The sequence below is a fragment of the Notolabrus celidotus genome, chromosome 14 (assembly GCF_009762535.1).
Source record: "Notolabrus celidotus isolate fNotCel1 chromosome 14, fNotCel1.pri, whole genome shotgun sequence".
NCBI classification, from domain to species: Eukaryota; Metazoa; Chordata; class Actinopteri; order Labriformes; family Labridae; genus Notolabrus; species Notolabrus celidotus.
Window position 1 is genome coordinate 9,845,032 of NC_048285.1, and position 22,320 is coordinate 9,867,351.

General features: G+C 38.7%; 2 protein-coding genes across 3 annotated transcripts in view; one reads left to right on the forward strand and one right to left on the reverse strand.

The window, feature by feature from the left end:
• glb1l2 (galactosidase beta 1 like 2) lies at window positions 1–8,031 on the reverse strand. 2 transcript variants are annotated; one of them, XM_034701205.1, is made up of 20 exons: window positions 7,689–8,031; window positions 6,441–6,574; window positions 6,101–6,286; window positions 5,856–5,924; window positions 5,657–5,752; window positions 5,465–5,573; window positions 5,259–5,351; window positions 5,078–5,159; window positions 4,892–4,956; window positions 4,601–4,685; window positions 4,342–4,479; window positions 4,149–4,229; window positions 3,908–4,014; window positions 3,335–3,481; window positions 3,138–3,209; window positions 2,800–2,878; window positions 2,045–2,132; window positions 1,312–1,426; window positions 1,010–1,126; window positions 1–866 (listed from the first exon to the last, which is right to left on the reverse strand). In XM_034701205.1, the coding sequence occupies exons 3-20, from the start codon at window positions 6,262–6,264 to the stop codon at window positions 756–758; spliced, it is 1,818 nt and encodes a 605-aa protein (XP_034557096.1). In that variant the 5' UTR covers window positions 6,265–6,286; window positions 6,441–6,574; window positions 7,689–8,031; the 3' UTR covers window positions 1–755. The 2 variants fall into 2 exon arrangements, with proteins under 2 accessions (XP_034557096.1, XP_034557097.1); XM_034701206.1 differs by lacking the exon at window positions 6,441–6,574.
• The window catches only part of LOC117825383 (beta-galactosidase-1-like protein 2), a 27,038-nt gene continuing 12,159 nt past the window's right edge, over window positions 7,442–22,320 (forward strand). Inside the window, exons 1-9 of the mRNA XM_034701204.1 lie at window positions 7,442–7,907; window positions 8,711–8,896; window positions 9,176–9,244; window positions 9,709–9,804; window positions 11,935–12,043; window positions 12,994–13,086; window positions 13,284–13,365; window positions 14,082–14,143; window positions 14,564–14,648. Of these exons, the coding sequence (XP_034557095.1) occupies window positions 7,807–7,907; window positions 8,711–8,896; window positions 9,176–9,244; window positions 9,709–9,804; window positions 11,935–12,043; window positions 12,994–13,086; window positions 13,284–13,365; window positions 14,082–14,143; window positions 14,564–14,648 (883 nt within the window). The 5' untranslated portion in view covers window positions 7,442–7,806. The remainder of the gene's footprint in view (window positions 7,908–8,710; window positions 8,897–9,175; window positions 9,245–9,708; window positions 9,805–11,934; window positions 12,044–12,993; window positions 13,087–13,283; window positions 13,366–14,081; window positions 14,144–14,563; window positions 14,649–22,320) is intronic.

The following is a 22,320-nucleotide window of genomic DNA, read 5'->3' on the forward strand; positions in this document are numbered from 1 at the left end:
TTGTCTTTCAAGCGTTGCATTTTATTATTTGTTTTAAATCACTGAAAGGATCGGCATCAGTATCGGGTGTTGAATACATTGACATAAAAGTATTCTGTAACATATCGAATCATAAACGTGTGGTATAGCCCAGCACTAGTGGACAAAGTACACCGCTTCATGACTGAAGTCCAAGTATAGATACTCCAGGTCAAATATTACTCCAATACAAGTGGAAGTTTCTCTGTCAAATTATTACCACCACTGCACACAGCAGTATTTATGAATTCAATGACAATTGAACACAATATGAATACATACTCAAATAAGCTTAGGCTTTATTTTTTTTCTCCTCACCACTCAACAACGCTAACCCTTTATTGTGAAGGAAACAAAATGATAACATCCGTATTCTGGCCCCTGTTTCCGGCTGAATTGACAGGCTGTGTGTGAGTGTTGTCATTTGTGAATAAACGTAGTTTAAAGGACATGCATCTGGACCAATGAGGAGCTCACAGGGGCGTATCATATTTTTTAAGAGTTCAAACGTCGTAATCAGAGCAAAGTTCATACTGAAGCATATCAGATTTATTGAAATGCTCAGTGTACTGTTAAATGCAAGGCAACAAAGTAGGATGCAAGATGAGGGAATATATGAAAAACTTCCAATATTCATGCTGCGGTTCAAACACAGTAAATAATATTATGGTAGTGAAACGATAACTTAAAATCATTCACACATAAAGTCGTTTTACAAGTGCATGTGTTATCTTATTTCAAAGCAGTGAGCAAAAAGGGAGTTTGTAAACATCAATTGTCCTCCCATGATCAGGGTTTTCAGCAAACAGTATTTTGACATCTGCCTTTTGTTCTTCAAAGACAATAATCTGAAAGAGAACATAATACATAAAATATTACAGGCTATTTAAAAAGTCTGCCAAAAAATTAACATAAAAAAAACAGCAAAGATTAATTTAGCTTGAGTTAAAAATAAGTATTATCTCAATTTTGAATGTGTTAATATGTATACCTCATTCTCTCCACGTCTGAGCCAAGGTCCTGGGAGATAAAGGAAATGTTGGGGACCAATGAACCAATGACGTCCAAGGTTCTGTCCATTGACAAAAACTACACCTTTTCCCCAACCCTGCAAAAAGAGAAACTTTTATGATCAGCAAATCAATATTATGCAAAAGGTGGCAATTAATCATGTAACACGTGTATTTTCTGTGTGCTATAGGCTTATTTGAGTAAAAGAAAAAGTAGCGCAGTGTTGGAATATTTCTTGGCTCTGAAGGTTTTCCATAAAAAATGGTCGGCTGTCCTACTCACAGGGAGTTTGATGAAGGTGTCTTTAGGAGGACCATTCACATGCAGTCTGGCCAGAAAAAATCCTGGAACGGAGGACGACTTGAGGTCCGACTTCCACTGACCTGAACTTATTAATCTAAAACAGAATCAAACATTTATTTGAAGTGTACACTGTGTTTGTAATAAGCTAATACAATCAGGATGTAAGATTCGGAAAACCGTGGTGTATGAATTATGATATTAATGTGCTTATGAGAGCTCTTTTTGCAATATAATAAAGTAGAATGATAAGTACTATAATGTAATGTAATTAATCTGGCTATATAGAGCAGCACAATTTCACATCAGTATGGAATTTATTTGCATGGTGCGTAAGCAAGGTCTGTGTCTAAGCAGTATTTAATTTGAATCAACCCTTTTTATTCACAAAAAATGACCTTTAAAGTCAATAAAAAATTCTATTGGTGAGGTAATTTTCATAAAATGTGTTATGGACAGATAAAACACCCTTAAATTAGATGAAATAAACGTTTTCTTTTCTGGAACAGAGACCTGACTCTGGGTCACAGGTTGCTTCACTAATCAGCAGTTATTGGAAGCACCTGTGATGTTCTCCCCCAGCTGGTGGCAATCAGCTGGTGGTAATTAGCTGAGTGCAGTGTTGTGTTAGTCTCCCAAACCACGACCCCCTTCTTTCAAGTTCTCTATTTGGGGAAACGTAAACAAATGAAAAATCTAATAAAGCTTAACCAACCTCTTCATAAATCCAGGTTTCATGTCCAAGCAGAAGATGGTGAATCCTCTCAGGGGAGTGAGATTCAACCAAATGTCTCCCACAATACCTGTCATTAAAAATGAGGCAAAAATATCAGGGCAGAGATACTAGGATGTATACACTACCAGTCAAAAGTTTGGAGACACCTTCTCATTCAATGGTTTTTATTTATTTTAATTATTTTCGACATTGTAGATGAATACTGAAGACATCAGAACTATGAAATAATATGGTTTTGCCAGAATATGGATTACAACAGTCGTCAAATAGGGCTATCCATTGTGTGCTAAGCCTACCTCTGAACAACACACCTGATGGTCTCAAACCATAGTCTCAAACACATTAAGAAGGCAACTAATTCTACAAATGAACTCTTGACAAGGCTCATGTTGATTAGAAACCATTCCAGGAGACTACTTCATGAAGCAGTTAATTAAATAATTCCATATATGTTCTTTCATAGTTTTAATTTCTTCTGTATTAATCTACAGTGTTTCAAACAATTAAAATAGATACAAACTCTTGAATGAGAAAGTGTTTCCAAACTTATGACTAGTAGTGTATGTTTCTGTGCACTAGCAACGTACTCAAAGGCTTTTTGATGTGCGCACACACACACAAGTGCATCCCTGTGGCAACTTACAAAACAGAGGACAAGTATAAGGGCTAAAGAAACAAACAAATAAATTAAACTCCTATTAGTCAATGCATAGGACTATAAAACAAAAAAATACCTTTGCGTTGTTCATCCAGAGCTTTTCCATAATTCACTCTCCCACAATTCTCCACAAGTAAGCTCAACGTCCTCTCTCCCTTAGATGCAAAAATTATGTGTGACATCTGGATTTCAGTCATTTCATAAAGTTATCACAGTGCAAACTAAAATTTCACATATTCCAATGATTATTTTGACTTTGCCAGTCAATGCTAGTCTGAGTTATTTAATTGTACATTGACTTTATCTTGAATAAGTGATTTCAATATGCATGCATGCAAGGAGCTAAGGGAAGGGGCTATTAAAATGACACGAGTGAGAAACAATACCACAAAATGACCATACAAAACTCAGTACCGTGCCTTCAGGGAGTATGAGCTCTTGAGTCTTGTAGTCCAAACAACCAACATATTGTCTGTCCACAAAAACCTAAAGAGGATTACAAGACACAGTGCAGGACAGGAGTAAGAAGACAAATGACATGTAAGTTCACACTATCAACTCAATAGGTCATTTTTATGTGTCTGTCTGTGTTTCAGTCTGCATGTCCTCACCAGCGCTCGGTCTCTGATGCCATTCCTGGAGTTGAGAGTTTCTCCACAGGTGATGGTTGTTTCATACAGAGTGTAACCATACGACTGACCATTGTTATTGTTGACAGGGAGATTCTCCATGTTCACTGGCCTGTCTGACCTGTATGGCTAGATGAATAGCAAACAACCCACTACTATTGACATTATGATTTGATGAACAAAACCTCCAGGATGGAGTAAATAGCAGACCCCTGAAGACAATGAAATGCAATCTGTTCCTATGCAATTTTGCAAACAGGGAGAAGCTTGATCACTGATGAGAAAAAAGCAGGTGTTTTGACACCTTGATGTATGACCAAACCCAGCTGCCTATTGTGAGACATCTGTCAAGAACAGAAGCTGCTTGCTGCTGCACTCACAATCCGAGATAGAAAAGCAAGACACAGACTGATAACAGAAACATCTTTTCTCACATTTAGCTTTCATTCCATGGGGCCCTTTTCTATCTATCTGGCTCTGAGTCAAGTTGGAGTAGATTCTGAAGATCATACAATCATCTGTCATACACAAGGGTGTTTGTCATGTGTAGTTCACCTTGTCAGTGAAGGGCAGGCTGTCCCAGAGCGAAAGGTGCTGCTGGATGACGACTGTGTCATATGCTGTTCGCTCAGTAGGGGAGGGCACTTCAGGGAGACGCTCAGCTGCAACACAAGTAAGCAGAAACGTTTAACTACTGCTGCTAACCATGACAGATTCAGTTACTTTGAACGATACAGTAATCATGAATGTCAGTTTGTCATACAGTTTGTTATGTAATCAATTTAAGAGTCTTTACAGTGATACTGGCTGAATACATTTCTCAGTAGGTGATATTTTTGAGTGCAATCTCCTGCCTCAGACAGTGGAGCATCATAATCTAGAGAGAGAACATTTAAGATAATGGTCAGAGGTACTGCTTTTGTAAAGGAGAATCATATTCATCAGAAGCTGACTTTGGTTTTTGAGCTCTATAGGTTGTTCATACGGACCATAACTGGTGACCTGGGGTTTGTAGGTACCCAAGCCTATCGCTCCATTCATGAAGCCAAAGCTAGTTCCCCCATGGAACATGTAGAGATTAATGGAGACACCTCTCTCCAGGATCTCTGACACAACAGCTACCATGTCTGTGAACAATAAAATAATATGTAGACAGATCACACAAAGTAAGCTCTAGAGCACTAAGCAGTGATGTCTCACTCTAAAAATACCTGAACTAATCAGCTACATCAAAAATAATGTTCTTACCTTCAGCGTGGAACACGTGGTGATGTTCTCCCCAGACATCAAACCACCCAGACCAGTACTCCATCACCATGAGAGGTTTCTGAGGCTACACAAGAACACAGGCCTGCCTTTAAGACATCTCCCACTCTGCTGTTACTGAAGAGCCACAACAAAGCTTTGGTGAGACTGCAATAGTATGTGACTTTAACTTGGGTTTTTAGATATTTCTTTCAAACATTACAGCAGAAATAAATAATTTGGACCTTTTTCCTGTTACAAGTAAAAAGTGAAAGCCACCCTACATGAGCCTACCTGCATGTCAGCTAAGTGGTGGATGGCTCCGAATGACAATCTCTGAAGGTTTATTGTTTTTAGAACTAAAAGGAGTAATATTCAGAGCATGAGAAGGACAAAGTCAAACAATGAAAATAATAATTTAACAGCCTTAAATGAAGAAAGGACAGGATAAATTCCCCAGGATTGAGTTATCGTCATTACCTCCCTCAATCCCTCCGTATCTCAAGCCCTCCCAGTTGTCAGAAGTCAGCAGGAGCTCCTTGATGCCTCTGGATTCAAGACACTGCAGAAATGAACAACAAATCTTATTTGCACAGTATGCTCAACTGACTTCATTACAATGTATTTTGAAAGATCCTGTCAAAATCAATTACAGACTCACATTTTTTATGAACGGCATGTATTCCTCATCTTTGGCATATGATCCATACTCGTTCTCAACTTGAACTGCAATGACTGGGCCTCCATTTTCAAACTGTTTAAGCAATAGAGGGGAAAAAATGCTCATCTCACTGATAGCGTCAGTAATTCTTCCATGAGGTGCTCTGAATTAAATACTATGACACAAACAAATGTAGTTTGTCTCACCATCAGAGGCTTGACAACTGAGACTAGCTTGTCAAAGTACTGGTTGACAGCATCTACAAATCCAGGATAAGTTGTCCTCAGGTGCATTCCTTTGTCTTGCAATAACCAGCTGTAGGAAACAAGATAAAAGTTAAGGTGGCCTTCTGCTATTGCATGGTTGTAGGCTATTTTAAAGGACAAGGCAGATGGTACCTTGGCAACCCACCCAAGTCCCATTCAGCACAGATGTAAGGTCCAGGGCGCAGGATCACCCACAGACCCAGATCTGATGCTAAAGTGACAAAGGCCCTGAAAATGTAAAAAAAAAACTTATTTATTCAATTAACTACTCTGCTGGTCTTTGAGAAATATTAAACAATTTAGAGAAAGAAGAAGGGTATGGAAGCCTAACTTCAGGTCCAGCTGGTCCTGAAAGTTGTATAATCCTCTCTCGGGCTCATGCAGATTCCATGGCACGTATCTGATAGTAAGAAAGAAATTCTTTTTAACTTTAGAAATAGTGGCATTTAAAATCATGGCATCCAATTTGTCTATATTAGATGGACAACTGTATTAAACACACTTTTTGATCCAATATTAAAGGGATTTGATCCTCACTAAGAGAACACTCAAGTCAAGTTGCATTGGGGTCCTTACGTTGTGAGAGTGTTGAGGCCACAGGCCCTCATCTTCAGGAGACGGTCCTCCCAGTAGGCTCTGGGGACTCGGAAGTAATGGATAGAGCCACCAAGGATGCGAAAGGGCTGTCCCTCCAGAGTAAAGTGAGAAGAGTTGTCCCTCAGACCCTCCAAAGTGCCCATTCTTCTTACTTCAGGAGGATGTCTGATAGAAACAATTTACAATCACTTAAGCAGATTTTAAAAGCAGGACACAATTTATCAAAGTGTTGTATTGCTGTAACAATACTCTGCAAATGCCACTAAGGTAGGCTTCATTTACTTTTTAAATAAATGACAAGAGATAGGTAAAAACTTACCAAGACTCAACCCAATAGTCCAAAATTGAATAGCCTACTGAAGGAAACCTGTACTGCAGCGCCAAAGCTGTATGTTGATGCTGAGCTTGCCAGGAACCATTTGAAGGGTGGATAGTGCTGTGAGGCCTCCAACCCTTTGTATAAGGGAAACTATTGTTGTTCCAGAACAAAAATATAACAGTGCTCTGTCCATCCTCGTCCTAACTCCCTTTGCAGCGCTCAGTGTGGGGAGAGAGAGAGAGAGATGAGGTCTTACTGATTCTCTGCCTCTGGACATCAAAACAGCGAGCTCTCTGGGTGTTTTTAAAAGTAAACTTAAGACTTACGTACCCTTTTAATCTAGCTTTTAATTTGGAGTAATTTATTTTTAGCCTTGACTACATTATTATTTTTATTATTTTAACCATTATCATTTTAATCATTGCTTTAACATTTATTTATATTATTTAACTATTTATTTATCTATATATTTCTTGTATCCATCTGAATCTTGTCAACGCTACCTTATTTTTAACTTTTCTTTCCACTATTACTTATTTTATCAATTTTACTGTATTGATTTTATTTTATTTTTAAGTATTTTATTTATAATCATGCCTTTTATATTCTTACCATTGATGTTGTTTTCTGTCTCTGTTATTCTGTGAAGCACTTTGGGCTGCATGTTTATATGTATGAAAGGTGCGATATAAAGTTGAGTTGAGTTGAGTTGAGTTGAGTCCAGAGTTTTATTCTACATAAAACAAGAACAATGAAAAGTGGGTTATTGTGGCCATAGGTTTGTTTTTTTTGTACAGGTGGAGGTGCTAAAAGTATGGATAAAACTATTTATTTTTCCTTTAAACTCAAACATTAAAAACGTTCTGATACCTATATCAATTTCTTTTTGAAGGTGTTGCAATATTTTTTTTGTTGCAAGTAAGAACAAATTACTTCCTTTTTTTTTTCTTCTTTTTTGTGCTGCATTGTAATTCTGCGACAGTCCCTTGTACTCTGTTTACGCCCCGCGCGTGTGTGTGTGTGTGTGTGCTGAGTCTCTGCAGCATAACTAAGACACGCGACTTTATACAAACATAATTTACACCAATCCTACTCACGCAAACTCTTACTGCAGTTCCGTTGGTTGATTTATGAAATCCGGAAGTATCGAATATGTCGCCGTCATGGGAAAACTACTTTACTGATACCTTATGTCATTTTTGACACTTTCCGAAACTAGTTTAGTAAAATGTTGCGTGACATACTTACTCCAACTGTGGAAGGTCGATTAAAGCGGCAAAGTGGAGTTTCAGAAGAAAGCTGACTTTAATTTGTGTCTAAAACACGAGACATGTAGAGAGCTGCAACCTGAGTCGTGTTACTACAAATGGACATGCAGTCTGGACTTGGTATTCGTCTCTCACTGAAGCAAAGATATCTTCTTTTGCTCATTGCTATCGGATTAGTTATTGCATACCACTTTACAAGGTAAGGGGCACACGTAAAATAAATAATTCAACATAACCCAGAAGAAAACTTCTAACCAGTCGTCGTCTGATAACAAGAGTCATGCGTGAAAGTGTATGTCTGCATGAACACCCCGCCCGCAGACTCAAAGTGCTCAGCTTGGTGTGTTGATAAAGCTCCTGCTGCCCTTTGCTTACATGTTCTTGCTTGATGTTGAAACAGACTGTATATCTAGCAACTTGCTGAATAATCCAACCAAGTGAACCATTACATGATAAGGCTTGCTGACACTGGACATGACATGTAGCAATAAGTTATATTACCTGTCACTGTTTGTCCCCACTTTCTGGTTTAGAGGTGTTCCAAATCACCACTTTATCTCTATGCAATTTTTATCACAGCTGCTCAGAATGAGTTTAGACTGTTGCATTATCATAATGCTGGCGTATCAACATGTCTGTTACATTCCTAATTACTACAGTCAGGTGGTTTAAGAACAGTCATCCATTACTGACCCTGCAAAATGACAAAGAACAGGTCTTTTCCTATTGGTTCACAAATGTCCTTTGTCCCAGATAGTGCATCTCCTGTTAGGATTGCATTCAGATAAAGTGATAATGCATGAAGGACACCCTGCCATAAATGCTACCTTTAGCCACCATGCTTTCTGTAAGGAAAATTCAGTTGGTTATAAGATTGTGCTCAAGAGAATATCCATTCACAAGCCTGTGTGAATGTGTTTCTAATATATTTATTTGTTTAAGATCACTTACACAGATTCACTAAGTGTGTTATTCACTTCTAAGCTGTATTTTATCCCCCAGGGATCGCCCTGAATCAAGTAGAATGGCCCGTGTGGAAGGCTTGAGGGCCAACTCATCTCAGTTCACTCTGGAGGGAAAACCCCTCCGCATCCTGGGTGGCTCTATCCACTACTTCCGAGTCCCCAGAGCCTACTGGGAGGACCGTCTGCTGAAGATGAGGGCCTGTGGTCTCAACACTCTCACAACGTAAGCTCCCACTGCAACTCACACTATTAAATACTCAAATCAAGCTCTACAGTAAGCAGTGTCGTTTGTTTTGGTGGAAGAGATCATCCGCAGGTCAAATGAAAGTTAAGCAACATAGATTAAAGGTTTCTGGGACTTGAAGATGATGAAGTGCTTTTAAGAGAACCTTTCTTTTTTTTTTTACCTTTTTTTTTCTTCACAGAAACACACTCTTATACAAACAAATTCAACACCATTAATATGCATTCAGTGCATAAAAAATGTCATCTCTTTTTTCAGGTATGTGCCTTGGAATCTTCATGAGCCTGAGCGAGGGGTGTTCAACTTTGAGGATCAGCTGGATCTAGAGTAAGGAAAGATGAAGATGAGACTGACAGGAAAACATGCACTCTGAACCCTGCAGGTGGTACTGTTGCATTGCAAAAGGGCTCAGTTTTCCATCTTGTTGAATCATGTGATACAGCTGAGGAGGTGTTGGTTTACCCTTAAGAAGGGTTTATGATTAATTAGTCGTGCCCTTGCATAGTATCATTGATTCTTGATTTATTGATAACGATGGCTTTGATCCAGCAGATGTGTTGCTTGCTTGGATGTCATTGTAGATGGGAATGTGATGCCTAGATATAAAAGATTAATTGAGTAAAATGTTTCAGATTAATTGATGTACCATTAGGTTTGAATATCAGCTTGATTTTGAATTGACAATATTAATAATCAGTCTCCACATGATATCAAAAGTAGGAGACTTATAAATTGGTACATGTATTGGTATTGATGGACTCTATTTCTGGCACATTTTGTGTGTTTCCCAGAGCCTACCTCCGTCTGGCAGCCAGCCTGGGCCTCTGGGTGATTCTGCGTCCAGGGCCATACATCTGTGCAGAGTGGGATCTAGGAGGTCTGCCCAGGTAAAAGTCAGAGCCACAGCCAAGTTCTACCTCAGTGTGTGAGCTATACAGCTCTATTAACATTGAGATGCATAATTTAAAAATAGCCAGTGGGTTGCAAGATTAATCCCTTAAATTGGCTTGGAAATGATTTGTTCAGTCAGGTAATCTGTTTGTTAGCAGAATCTTTGCTGCAGGCTGAATCCATTCAACTCATGGAAGTGATTCATGGTTTTGTTATTTTGATCGTTTTTAGTTTTCTGGCTCTACCATGTGTTGCCTAATAAGGCACAACAAACATCAGATCATCTCAGATAAGATCATATTGCAGCATTGTATAGATCAGGGGTTCCCAAACTTTTCTGCCTGTAACCCCCAAAATATAGGTGCCAAAGACTCACAACCCCCACTGTCCCTCAAAGTGATTTAATGTGGCTTCATTTAGCTGGTCTTCAGAAAATTAGCCTACCTATATGAGCATGTGGCTGTGTTTCCTGTGCTGTTATGAATTAACCTACTGCTACTGATGCTTTAGATCATTAACTGTTCATTAACCTTAAACTTAGGAGTCATCTGGCAAAAAGAAAGGCAGATATCAAATTACATTTTCTATTTCCAAGGTTTTGTTTTGTTCTACTAATTTCGTCGATATTTTTTACTATAATGGGTAAAATGTACTATTTTTTAGATAACTTAAAAAAAACACATTCTTGAAGACATCTCACGATGGTCCCGACCCACAATTTGGGAACCCTTGGTATAGATCACCCTCCCTACTTCCCCATTTGTAACTAAGAAAAGGTGAGAAGGTGAAAGGGATGTATTGCTGTCAAAAATAAACATCCTGTTTAATTGGTCACAGTCGAAGCTTAATCAATGATACATTTCCCTTTTTCTGTTATGGGCTTCACATTTCTTACATTTGTATATTTTGATATATTTAATATCCCATCAGATACCTACACAAATAGTGGAACCAAAAGAAGTGAGGCAAAAAAAAAGTTTTATTTTACCCTGTTTTACCTTCAGACAGTTTCCAGGAAGTGTGTTATCATGATTTAAGTCAATATATCAAAAATCCCAGCACAGACAAAGCCTTGTACCCCCCCCCCCTTTCACATTATATATACCACCAGTTGGGAAGCAGTGGTGTATATGATGAAGTTATTTTCTCTACTCAACTCAACTTTATCTATGTAGAACGTTGACCTTTCAAAGTACTTCATGGAAGAACAGAGGGACAGAAAATAACAGAAATGGGTAAAATAATAAAAGACTAAAACAAAATAAGTTGATGGTAGTTAATCAAAGTCAAATCAAATCAATACAGTAAAATTGTAAAATATGTAAAGGTGGCAAACTAAATTCAAAATCAGTGGAAGATGAAAAAGATCAAATAAATACTAGTAATAAATACATGTTTTTGAAACAATGGTAAAAAGAATCCCATCCAAGGCTAAAAGGAATTACTCCAAATAAAAGTCAGATTAAACAAGCAGGTCTTTAGTTTACTTTTAAAAACACCCAGAGAGCTCACCAATTTGATGTCCAGAGGCAGAGTTCCACAGTTTGGCTGCATAAAAACAGGGACACGTGAGGTCCATTTTAAAGGAAAGCATTCGAGGACCTCAGTGATCGAGCTGAAGCATAAAATGACAGAAGATCTGTAATGTGTGTTGGAGCAACTTGCATTGGAATGCATCTTATGAATAAAGACGATATGCATCATGCTAATCACTGATATTACTCAGAATAAAAACATTAATATTCACTGGATCTTTAGTTAAGTAAGATTTTTGAGAGAAAATATTCTGGGCACATTTCCCTGAAGAGATGAATACATTGAGTGCTTTAATAAAAACAGATATAGACAGCTGATGTGGTGAATGCTGCAGTAGAAAACTGAAAGTAGATACATTTGTACTAAGTTTCCTATCAGGGAACGTCGGATAGAGGTTTGGGGAATTTGAGTATCATAAGATCAGAGTGTTCCAAGGATTCGCAGTAAAGCATGACTTCCTCTGTCACGCTTTGCAGGATAGTCATGCTTAGGTTGGTGCGAGTGTCTACGGCTCAGCTCCTCAAAAAATGTGTGAGATGATTTTTCTTTCTTTTGAACATTTGAAATGTTTTTGTGTTCTTCTTTTTCAGTTGGCTGCTGCGGGATCAAAACATGAAACTAAGAACAACCTATCCAGGATTTACTCAGGCAGTCAACCCCTTCTTTGAGAAGCTCATTAAGAAAGTTGTTCCATATCAGGTATTTCACCTTTGAGCATGATAAGATGTACAGTTGTATTATTTGAGTTTTCAATGCACAGATGCATCTAAAAAAATTGAATATGTATATTAATTCTATATTCATTGCATTGAAAGTGACATGCTTAAACTTTTTTGTTTTGATTTTGATTTCTATGACTGATAGCTCAGGAAAATTAGAAATCCATCATCTCAAATTATCAGAATATTTCGAACATCTACCAAAAAAAAAAAAAAAGCATTTATAAGACAGAAATGTCCAACTTCTGAAGAGGATGGACATTTTTACAGTCAATACTGGCTATGGGCACCTTGAACATGAATTACTGTATTAATAGGGAGAGGCATTGAGGTGATCAGCCTGTGGCATTGCTGAGGTGTTACTGAAGAACAGGTCGCCATGATACCAGCCTCAAAATTTAAACTCTAAATTAAATATTCAAATATTTTGAGATATGGTATTTTGAATCTTTTTGGGCTGTAGGTCAGAATTACCAGAATGAAAATGGAAAAAAAAAACTTAAAACACTTTAGTTTGCATGTAATGAGTGGAATGAGAATATATTACATTTTCACTTCCTTAAAGAATTTATGTAAAATATTTATCCTTTTCAGGTCATTCTGTTTTTAAGGTGATCCTGTTCTGTGCCAAAAAATACCAAAGTTTGTTAGTTTATTCATTTATTTTTTGATGAGAGAATCCTTGTATTCACATTTACATAAGATTCCTTCTGGCATTATCTTGTTAGCAGTACAGTGCACCAACGAACTGAAATTCATCGCCTTGTGTCCTCCAAGCAATATTTTCTTTTCATCAGTTTATCCTTGAGCAAAATCATATTTCCATTTTACAATGTTTTGAAAATGCAGCTGTGTAGAGTGTAGCAATGGTCAAGAGCCAATGGCAGCCTCTAACATATGTCCTTTGTTCATTGGCCAATAACTTCCCAGTACTCCAAGGGTGGCCCAATTATCGCGGTTCAAGTGGAGAATGAATATGGCGCCTATGCAAAAGATACAGCATACATGCCTTTCATCAAGGAGGTAAGAAATATGATGCAATCGTTTCATTAATTAGTTGCAGCCATTAGAAAAGATTGCATATATACTTTGTTCTCCCTGCTACCTGTACTTGCTCAGTCTCTCGCTTTTCTATCTTTCAAAGAAAAGTCAACAGTCATTTTTGAGCAACAACATCCAGTTTTTCGTGGGGTTGTCTCTGTAATCCCCCTTCTTTCCAGGCGTTATTGTCGAGGGGCATCACAGAGCTGCTGCTGACTTCAGACAGCAAGGACGGACGAGCGCTCGGAGGAGTGAAAGGAGGTATTGTCAGATAGGATGACAGACAAACAAGACTGTGCATACACACACAAACACACGCGCATACAGTCAGTGGTTGGTGTATTGTGTTTTCACAAAACAATGAGAGGTCTGAGCCAAGCCATGCCTGGTGTCAGGCGGCTGCAGCAGAGCCAAAATATACACACAAAAGATTCCTTGTTGTTCAAGGGACTTTTTTTTACCATACACTTTACAGTTTCATGCAGCAAAATAAAAAGTCTCATTTGTTTTCTTTTCTGTGACACATCTGCTAATGTGGACCTTTACAGGAATCACAAACCATTATCTGTTTAATACCATCAAAAGGTTGCTCTTGCATTGACGTTGACAGACTTTGGTCTCACTGTTAGACATGAGTCAGCATAACCACAAGATACAAGACACAACATCTTCTTGGAGTTTAATCAACTCTGATTATACAATCTGTACATATTTTCTTTTCCCTGATTTGCATCAGCACCTCTTTGTTTATAGCAGCAATTTCAAAAGTTGCAGCTTGCCTTGTAGGGTGAATCCAAAATCATGAGCGAATGCTAAACAATCTGACTGGTTGTGATTCTTGTGATTCAAAGAAAACATTACCCCTTATTAAAGTGCAACTACTGATATTTATTACGGACAAAAAATTTAATTTGTGATGGTTTGATGTTTGAAATATTGGTTGTAATATTATTTGTTTTACTCTTTTTGGCCCAAAGCTCTAGAAACCATCAATTTCCAGAAACTTCTTGATGAAATCAAGTATCTGGATGAAATACAAGTGAGTTCTATTTGTGTTCAACTATCCAAAGTGTTGGGTCTTTATTGTTTGTGTTTTTCTTAATTAATCCATATTTTTGTTTGCATTCATTACTAGTTTGTCTGATCTGATCAATCATAAAGCTTTGAGACACAACGCTTTCAGACAGAAGCAATGCTTTCTCTCTCCATTAAAAAGACTCTCAAAGTAAATCAGAGCTGAAACATTATGTAAATATTTGGCTAATTACTTAGCTTATTTGAAAAAAGAACCTGAAAAAACATTTTTGATGTTTAAAACAATAAATCCATAATCCAAGCATTGTTCTTGTGCACAGAAACAGGTTCCTGAAAGAAGCAGAAAGTATAGTAATTTTTTTTTTTAGTGTGTGCTGCTTTCTCAGACTGCTCTAACATCACACTGTTTCTTTTCCTCTACTAGCCCCAGAGGCCTAAGATGGTGATGGAGTACTGGTCAGGCTGGTTTGATCTTTGGGGGGACCTTCATCATGTTTACCCCGCTGAGGGTAAGACAGACTGAAGACATGTTGACAGGTTCTCTTGGGAGAGCTCTGCAGTATCCCTGATAAGACTTTGTCAGGTGTTCACATGAGAGTGAGACAGCGCCTGTGCTGAGTTACTCTTAACTGAGAAAGCAGTCTTTCACTGTACAGTAGGTCGATAAGACTGACCAATTTGAGTCTTTGGTAAGACAGGTTTTGTGCTGTGAGCCAATGCAGAATCTCTGAAGGCAAAACAGCCCATCTTGTGAGTGAGACAGAGAGTCTTATTGCCTTAGGTTAAGAAAGGCTTAAGAGAAACTTTTTCAGCTGCAATAAAACGGTCTTTGTGCCAGGAGAAAATCAAGGTAAGGGAAGACTTGCCGCTCTGGGCGGCTGGGTAAGATACATTTTCCAGACTGAGTGTAAGACACTCATACACTCTGGCTGTCTCACAAAGGGCACAGAGCCCACTCTGTGCAAGTGGGATGCAAAGCTTAGCATATGGTCATTTCTTTCTTCTTCTTTGACTTTGTCAGAGATTAATGTGCTTTTCATGTGTGGTAGGGTGTGAGTCAAGTATTAAAAAACTATGGTCTGTGTCTCTTTATCTTAGCTTTGTCTCTGGGCCATGTATTTGATGTTCAGAGGCCAGATTTTCAAACACCCCTCTGTGAAGATCTGCTCCACCGATTCTGACAGGCTCCACTGAACTCTGGTGGAGGTGTTTGTCGGTCTCGCATTTATCTAATGGTCTCCCACTTCCTTGTTATTGAAGTGTTCTGTATCTACACACACAACACACACATGAGGGTTGTCTTGCTTTTGGCTGTATTTAATAACATTTAGTTAATTGAAGCAGGCAGATTCATTGTTTACTTGCCCATAAAACATATTCTACTTTGCAGTATCTTGTTAGGTTCAGGCAGCACATTAACTGTTTCTCACAAAAATAATTATGTTTTTTTAAAAGACCTGGAAAATATTCTGAACACATATACCCTAATTAAACACTTACAAAGTAGGATTTCAATTTAATTTGAAATGTACATTATTTTTATTCACAATTAATCACTAGCAGTCTTCGTCTCCCTGATCTTTGTTTGTCTCTGATTCATGAATCGGCTCTTTATTTCACCATCTTTCAGTCAGTTGCACAGTGCAGATTAAAAATATTGTAGCAACCCAGAAGGAACCAGTCGCTTGAACTTTGGATAAACATTTTGGAACATAGTCTCATGGGACTGTTAATGTTAATGTTAAAAAGTGTGTTTATCCACAGCAGGGATTCCTAATCTTTTGATCCTGCGACCCTTAAACAAAAAAAACCCAAGACACTGAGGACCCCGCTGCCTCTCTAGGTGGCTCACGGATGCATATAAGCGCTAATGAGCTTATCCCAAAGCAGATATGAGAACAAAACAAAAGAAAATAACAACCAAACAACCGTAATACTATTTTATAGTAACTTTAAAAAAATGTTAGAAGCAGAGAAGAAGTAATCGCCATATTTAGACTTCTGCAGGAAGTGAACATAACAAGTTTGGTGAACAAATGTAAGGGGATGCTGTGTGCATATGAATTTCACACTGACCTAATGCCTAAGATACTTCATTTGACTATTCGGCAAAAACTAGCCTACCTACTTATGTGCACACATTGCTGTGTTTTCGTTGCTGCTTTAAATTGACTTGCAGCAATGACGTTGTTGTTAATCTGTCATAGTCACCTCAGGGGTCAGAAAAGCAAAAAAGTTAGAGTACTATTATAATATATTTCTTAACTATAATTGAAAATACTGCTATTAAAAAAGAAAAACAAATATTTTTGAAAGGCGTCTTCTGGCCCCCTCATTGGTGTCTCATGACCCTTTGGGGGTCCTGACCCCCACTTTGGGAACCACTGAGCTACAGTTTAATTATGATGCAGTTAGTCTGTTACTTGATAGATGAGCATGTTTATGACAATTTCAGTGTATTGCAGAAAATAAAGTCAGTTGATTAACGTGACACCATAAGCATCAATACTGTTGCAGAGATCTCTGACTGGTGTTTACTCTGACTTCAGTGATCTCTGACTCCAAGCATTGATCTACTCACCAGCTCGTCACAGTATTGTTAAAACTATTGGGAAATGCTGGTTACCAAGCCAACCATGTTCAGTGCTAGAAAAAAAAAATCAGAGGAGTTTAAAATAAGTTTATCAGAATAAAATACCTTAATATACTTGGACCAAAATTAAAGTGTACTGTATGGATATAATTATTTGAACTTCATTATAAAATGGCGGAAAGAGTATCACAGCATTATCAATATGAAACAAACCAGTCTTAAAGAACTGATGGTGTCTTGTAATTAAGTATCAGGCAATGCTGTTGATAAAACTTCATAAAAAGAAACAATAATTTTAAATTAAATCAAACTTATCTGTGTCATGATTTTAAAGCTGATTCTATGTTAAATATGTGATACCTAGTCAATTAGAAACTATAGCTGTCAACTTCAAGTTGTTACGTGAGAAGTTAAGTTGGATATGTGGTGTAAAGTTATGTACTGTAAAATGAAAATAATAACATTTTCAGCACTGACTGCATCTTTATGCCAAGGTTACTAAACCTTACAAATCATTTTTCTGAATGTCTCTCAAAGATAGAGTTCAGCTCACTTTATGGTGAATAGATGGGTGGTTTGAAAACGGTTTGCTTGGACTTTCAAATAAGCTCTTAATTACTTGTTTTGGTTTATGGATTACCCTCTAAAATGGCCGAATATAAGAGAGCAATGTGCCTTCACAATATCCCAGAGACAAGCTGGATTTTGTACAGGGTTCCCACGCGTCCTGGAAAACCTGGAAAACAGTTGAAGAGTTTTCCAGTACTGGAAAACACCTGGAAAATGGGAGAAAAAGTAAATCACATATAGTCCTGGAAAATTATTCCAACATGGCTGTGTGCGACCTGATCCCATTAACAAAACACATCCCCATTCATTGAAAGTTGAGTGCACGCTGTGCTGGAAAAGACAGCGACACTGCACAACTTTTTTCACATCTTTTCTCCTTCACTTCATAATCATGCATTCACAGAAAATGGGGGTATATTGTTTATGTTTTATGGTACATTAACCGTGTAGAGTACTCCTTTGATTCAAAGAGTCTTATATTTAAGTTATAGTGTGGCCAGTGGAGTCGGGCCGAGAGCTTGGGGGTCTGTGCCTCACAACTTTCTCTGCAGGCTGAGAGCTCAATTACCGTACTGTAGCTCAGTTGTTCTCAAAGTGGGGTCCTGGGACCCCTGGGGGTCCGCGAACCATAGCGTGGGGGTCCATGAAATAATTTGAATAAATTTCTAATAAATTATAAAATTGTGCTGTGTCATTACAAAACAGCAAATACACCATGGTTATGATACCATTTGGTGGCTCGAAGGGATATGTGAGTCTTGCTACTGTTAATTTTTTGAAAGTGTTTAAGATCAATTACTTGAAAAGTATAAATGCTGTCATGTTGAGTCCACAAGGAATGAAATTACCCTCTGTTTTAAAGGATACAAGTGGTATTTACTTGATTCAAATTGAAGTGTTATCTGTTTATCACTATGGTACAGGTCTGAAGTATTTACATTAATACGTTTTACAATACAAATAGTTCTAAGGGCAACTAAGAGTGCAAATGGTAGTAAGCATATGCTTTAGTGATGGGAAGTTCGGCTCTTTTCAGAGAGCCGGCTCTTTTAACTCGGCTCCCAAAGAAGAGCCGGCTCTTTCGACTCCTGAACAGCTCTTAATTCAGGCTCTTGTGTAGCCGTATATTTTACCTTAACTTTGCAAAAAATAATGGTTTGTGTTGAAAACCCTTTTACATACTGTGTTTTTATGAGAAGACTTATAATTGACCAATTTTGTGCATTTATTATGTTACAAAACCATTCTTACCCTGATCCTAGGGTTAGGGTTAGGATTAGGGTTAGGCTTAGGGTTATGGTTAGAATAAGGATTAGGGTTAGGGTTAGGATTAGGGTTAGGGTTAGGATTAGGATTAGGGTTAGGATTAGGATTAGGGTTAGGGTTAGGATTAGGGTAAGGGTTAGGGTTAGGGTAAGGATTAGGATTAGGATTAGGATTAGGGTTAGGATTAGGATTAGGATTAGGATTAGGATTAGGGTAAGGGTTAGGGTTAGGGTTAGGATTAGGGTTAGGATTAGGATTAGGATTAGGGTTAGGGTTAGGGTTAGGATTAGGGTTAGGGTTAGAACCAGAACAAAATTTAAGCAAACAGAACCAGAACCAAACTCAAGCAAACAGAACCAGAACCAAACTCAAGCAAACAGAACCAGAACCGAACCAGACCCAAACTAGAACCTTACCAGAACCTTACCAGAAACAGAACCGAAACAGAACCGAACCGAAACAGAACCGAACCGAACCAGAACCGAACCAGAACTGAACCAGAACTGAACCAGAACCGAACTCAAGCAAACAGGGTTAGGGTTTTGATTAGGGTTAGGAATATGATTAGGGTTAGGATTATGATTAGGGTTAGGGTTAGGGTTAGGATTAGGGTTAGGGTTAGGATTAGGGTTAGGGTTAGGGTTAGGGTTAGGGTTAGGATTAGGGTTAGGATTAGGGTTGGGATTAGGGTTAGGGTTAGGGTTAGGGTTAGGGTTAGGATTAGGGTTAGGGTTAGGATTGGGGTTAGGGTTAGGATTAGGGTTAGGGTTAGGTTTAGGTTTAGGGTTATGGTTAGGATTATGATTAGGGTTAGGTTTAGGTTTAGGGTTATGGTTAGGATTATGATTAGGGTTAGGATTAGGGTTAGGGTTAGGGTTAGGGTTAGGGTTAGGGTTAGGATTAGGGTTAGGGTTAGGGTTAGACCCAGAACAAAATTTTAGCAAACAGAACCAGAACCAAACTCAAGCAAACAGAACCAGAACCAAACTCAAGCAAACAGAACCAGAACCGTACCAGACCCGAACTAGAACCGAACCAGAACCTTACCAGAACCTTACCAGAACCAGAACCCAACCGAACCGAACCAGAACCGAACCAGAACTGAACCAGAACAGAACTAAAAAAAAACAGGGTTAGGATTATGATTAGGGTTAGGGCTAGGATTAGGGTTAGGATTAGGGTTGGGGTCAGGGTTAGGATTAGGGTTAGGATTAGGGTTGGGATTAGGGTTAGGGTTAGGATTAGGGTTAAGGTTAGGGTTAGGATTGGGGTTAGGGTTAGGGTTAGGATTAGGGTTAGGGTTAGGTTAGGGTTAGGGTTAGGGTTAGGGTTAGGGTTAGGGTTAGGGTTAGGGTTAGACCCAGAACAAAATTTTAGCAAACAGAACCAGAACCAAACTCAAGCAAACAGAACCAGAACCAAACTCAAGCAAACAGAACCAGAACCGTACCAGACCCGAACTAGAACCGAACCAGAACCGAACCAGAACCGAACCAGAACCAGAACCCAACCGAACCGAACCAGAACCGAACCAGAACTGAACCAGAACAGAACTCAAACAAACAGGGTTAGGATTATGATTAGGGTTAGGGTTAAGATTAGGGTTAGGATTAGGGTTAGGGTTAGGATTAGGGTTAGGGTTAGGGTTAGGGTTAGGATTAGGATTAGGGTTAGGGTTAGGGTTAGGATTAGGATTAGGGTTAGGATTAGGGTTAGGGTTAGGGTTTGAACCAGAACAAAATTTAAGCAAACAGAACCAGAACCAAACTCAAGCAAACAGAACCAAAACCAAACCAAACCAGACCCGAACCAGAACCGAACCAGAACCAGAACCGAACCAGAACCGAACCAGAACCGAACCGAACCAGAACCAAACCAGAACCGAACCAGGATCGAATCAGAACCGAACCAGAACCATACCAGAACCGAACCGAACCAAAACCGAACCAGAACCATACCAGAACCCAACCAGAACTGAACTAGAACCAAATTCAAACCAACAGGGTTAGGGTTAGGATTAGGATTAGGGTTAGGTTTAGGGTTAGGGTTGTGATTAGGGTTAGGGTAAGGATTAGGATTAGGGTTAGGGTTAGGGTTAGAACCAGAACTAAATTCAAGCCAACAGAACCAGAACCAAACTCAAGCAAACAAAACCAGAACCGAACCACAACCGAACCACAACCGAACCACAACCGAACCAGAACCAGAACCAGACCAGACCAGACCAGAACCGAACCAGAACCAGAACCAAAACCGAACCGAATCGAACCAGAACCGAATCAGAACCTAACTGAACCAGAACCGAACCAGAACCATACCAGAACCGAACCAGAACTGAACCAGAACCGAACTCAAGCAAACAGAACCAGAACCAAACCCAAAGCAACCAGAACCAGAACCAAACTCAATCAAACAGAACCAGAACCAACTCAAGTAAACAGAAACAGTACCAAACTTGAGCAAACAGAACCAGAACCAAACTCAAGCAAACTGAACCAGAACCAAACTGGAGCAAACATTATTAATGTCCTCAGTGCAGGTTGGCATTGAGATAAATCCGATGCCTCAGTTTGGATGGGTTGATCCAATTTCTCCTCTCAATGAGTATTTGCCCTGTCTTCAAGAAGACTCTCTCTGAAGGAACAGATGTTGCCAGGATACACAGCCTCCCCTCCATCACCTATATCCTATATCCTCACATGTGATTGGCCGCATGGCCGCCATGCTGACCAATCAAAACAAAGTTCTGCTGTGAGCAGAGCTGGGGCTGAGCACTGTCAGAGCTAAGCAGCAAAAGGAAAAAACTGGGAGTCGTCTCTCTCTTGATGCGAGCCGGCTCTTCTGATTCACTATAAAGCATCGGCTCTCAGAGCCGCAGCTTTTGATCATGACACATCATTAATGTGCTTAATCTGTGTTACAATTATGAAGGGGTCCTTGGACAACATTCTCACCTGTAAGGGGTCCCTGGCTCCAAAAAGTTTGAGAACCCCTGCTCTAGCTAGTAGGAGTGCAAACTCCTGATAGTGAAAACAAACGGAACAAAAAGAGCGACACAGCTGCACAAAAACTTCACGTTGTAGACATCGCTGATCATAATAGACATCGCCATGCAGGAAGACAGTTTTTAAATCTCTGAGAGATCTTCAAATACAGAGTGCGTCTTTACACCGGTGCAATTTTTTCAGAGTTTACGGTAACTCAAATAAAAAAAACGTGACATTTGCTTTGTTTTATATCGACCACTTAGCAGGATGAATATCATGATTAAGCAGGTATATTTTGAGTTGAGTTGAGTTGAGAAACATTTGCGGCTATTTGTCATTCAGTTCTATTTAGGCCATTAATGCACTGATCCTCTGATCATTATTATTATTTAATTATTTCAGTAAGGCAGCTTGCAGGCTCTTTTTTCTTTTTTTCTTAGCTCATTTTATATTATTTGAGAAAAGAGAAAGCTGAGATGTTGCCCATCATTGTTACTTGGTTGCACTAGTAAAGTGAAGTGCTGTACATCTGTGGTTGCATTATTCTATTATCAATTTGCCATAATTTTTAAGTATGTAAGAAATGATTTCATTGATAGCAATAGACTACATGTCTTTCAATGTAGACTTCCACTGAGAGGAACATATTTGACTATTTAGGAACTAAATTAGGAACTAAATTTAGACTGTCTTGCCAGCTTGATCATCAATGAAAATGTCCTGGAAATGTCCTGGAAAATGATCTCTGGAAAAGAGTGGGAACCC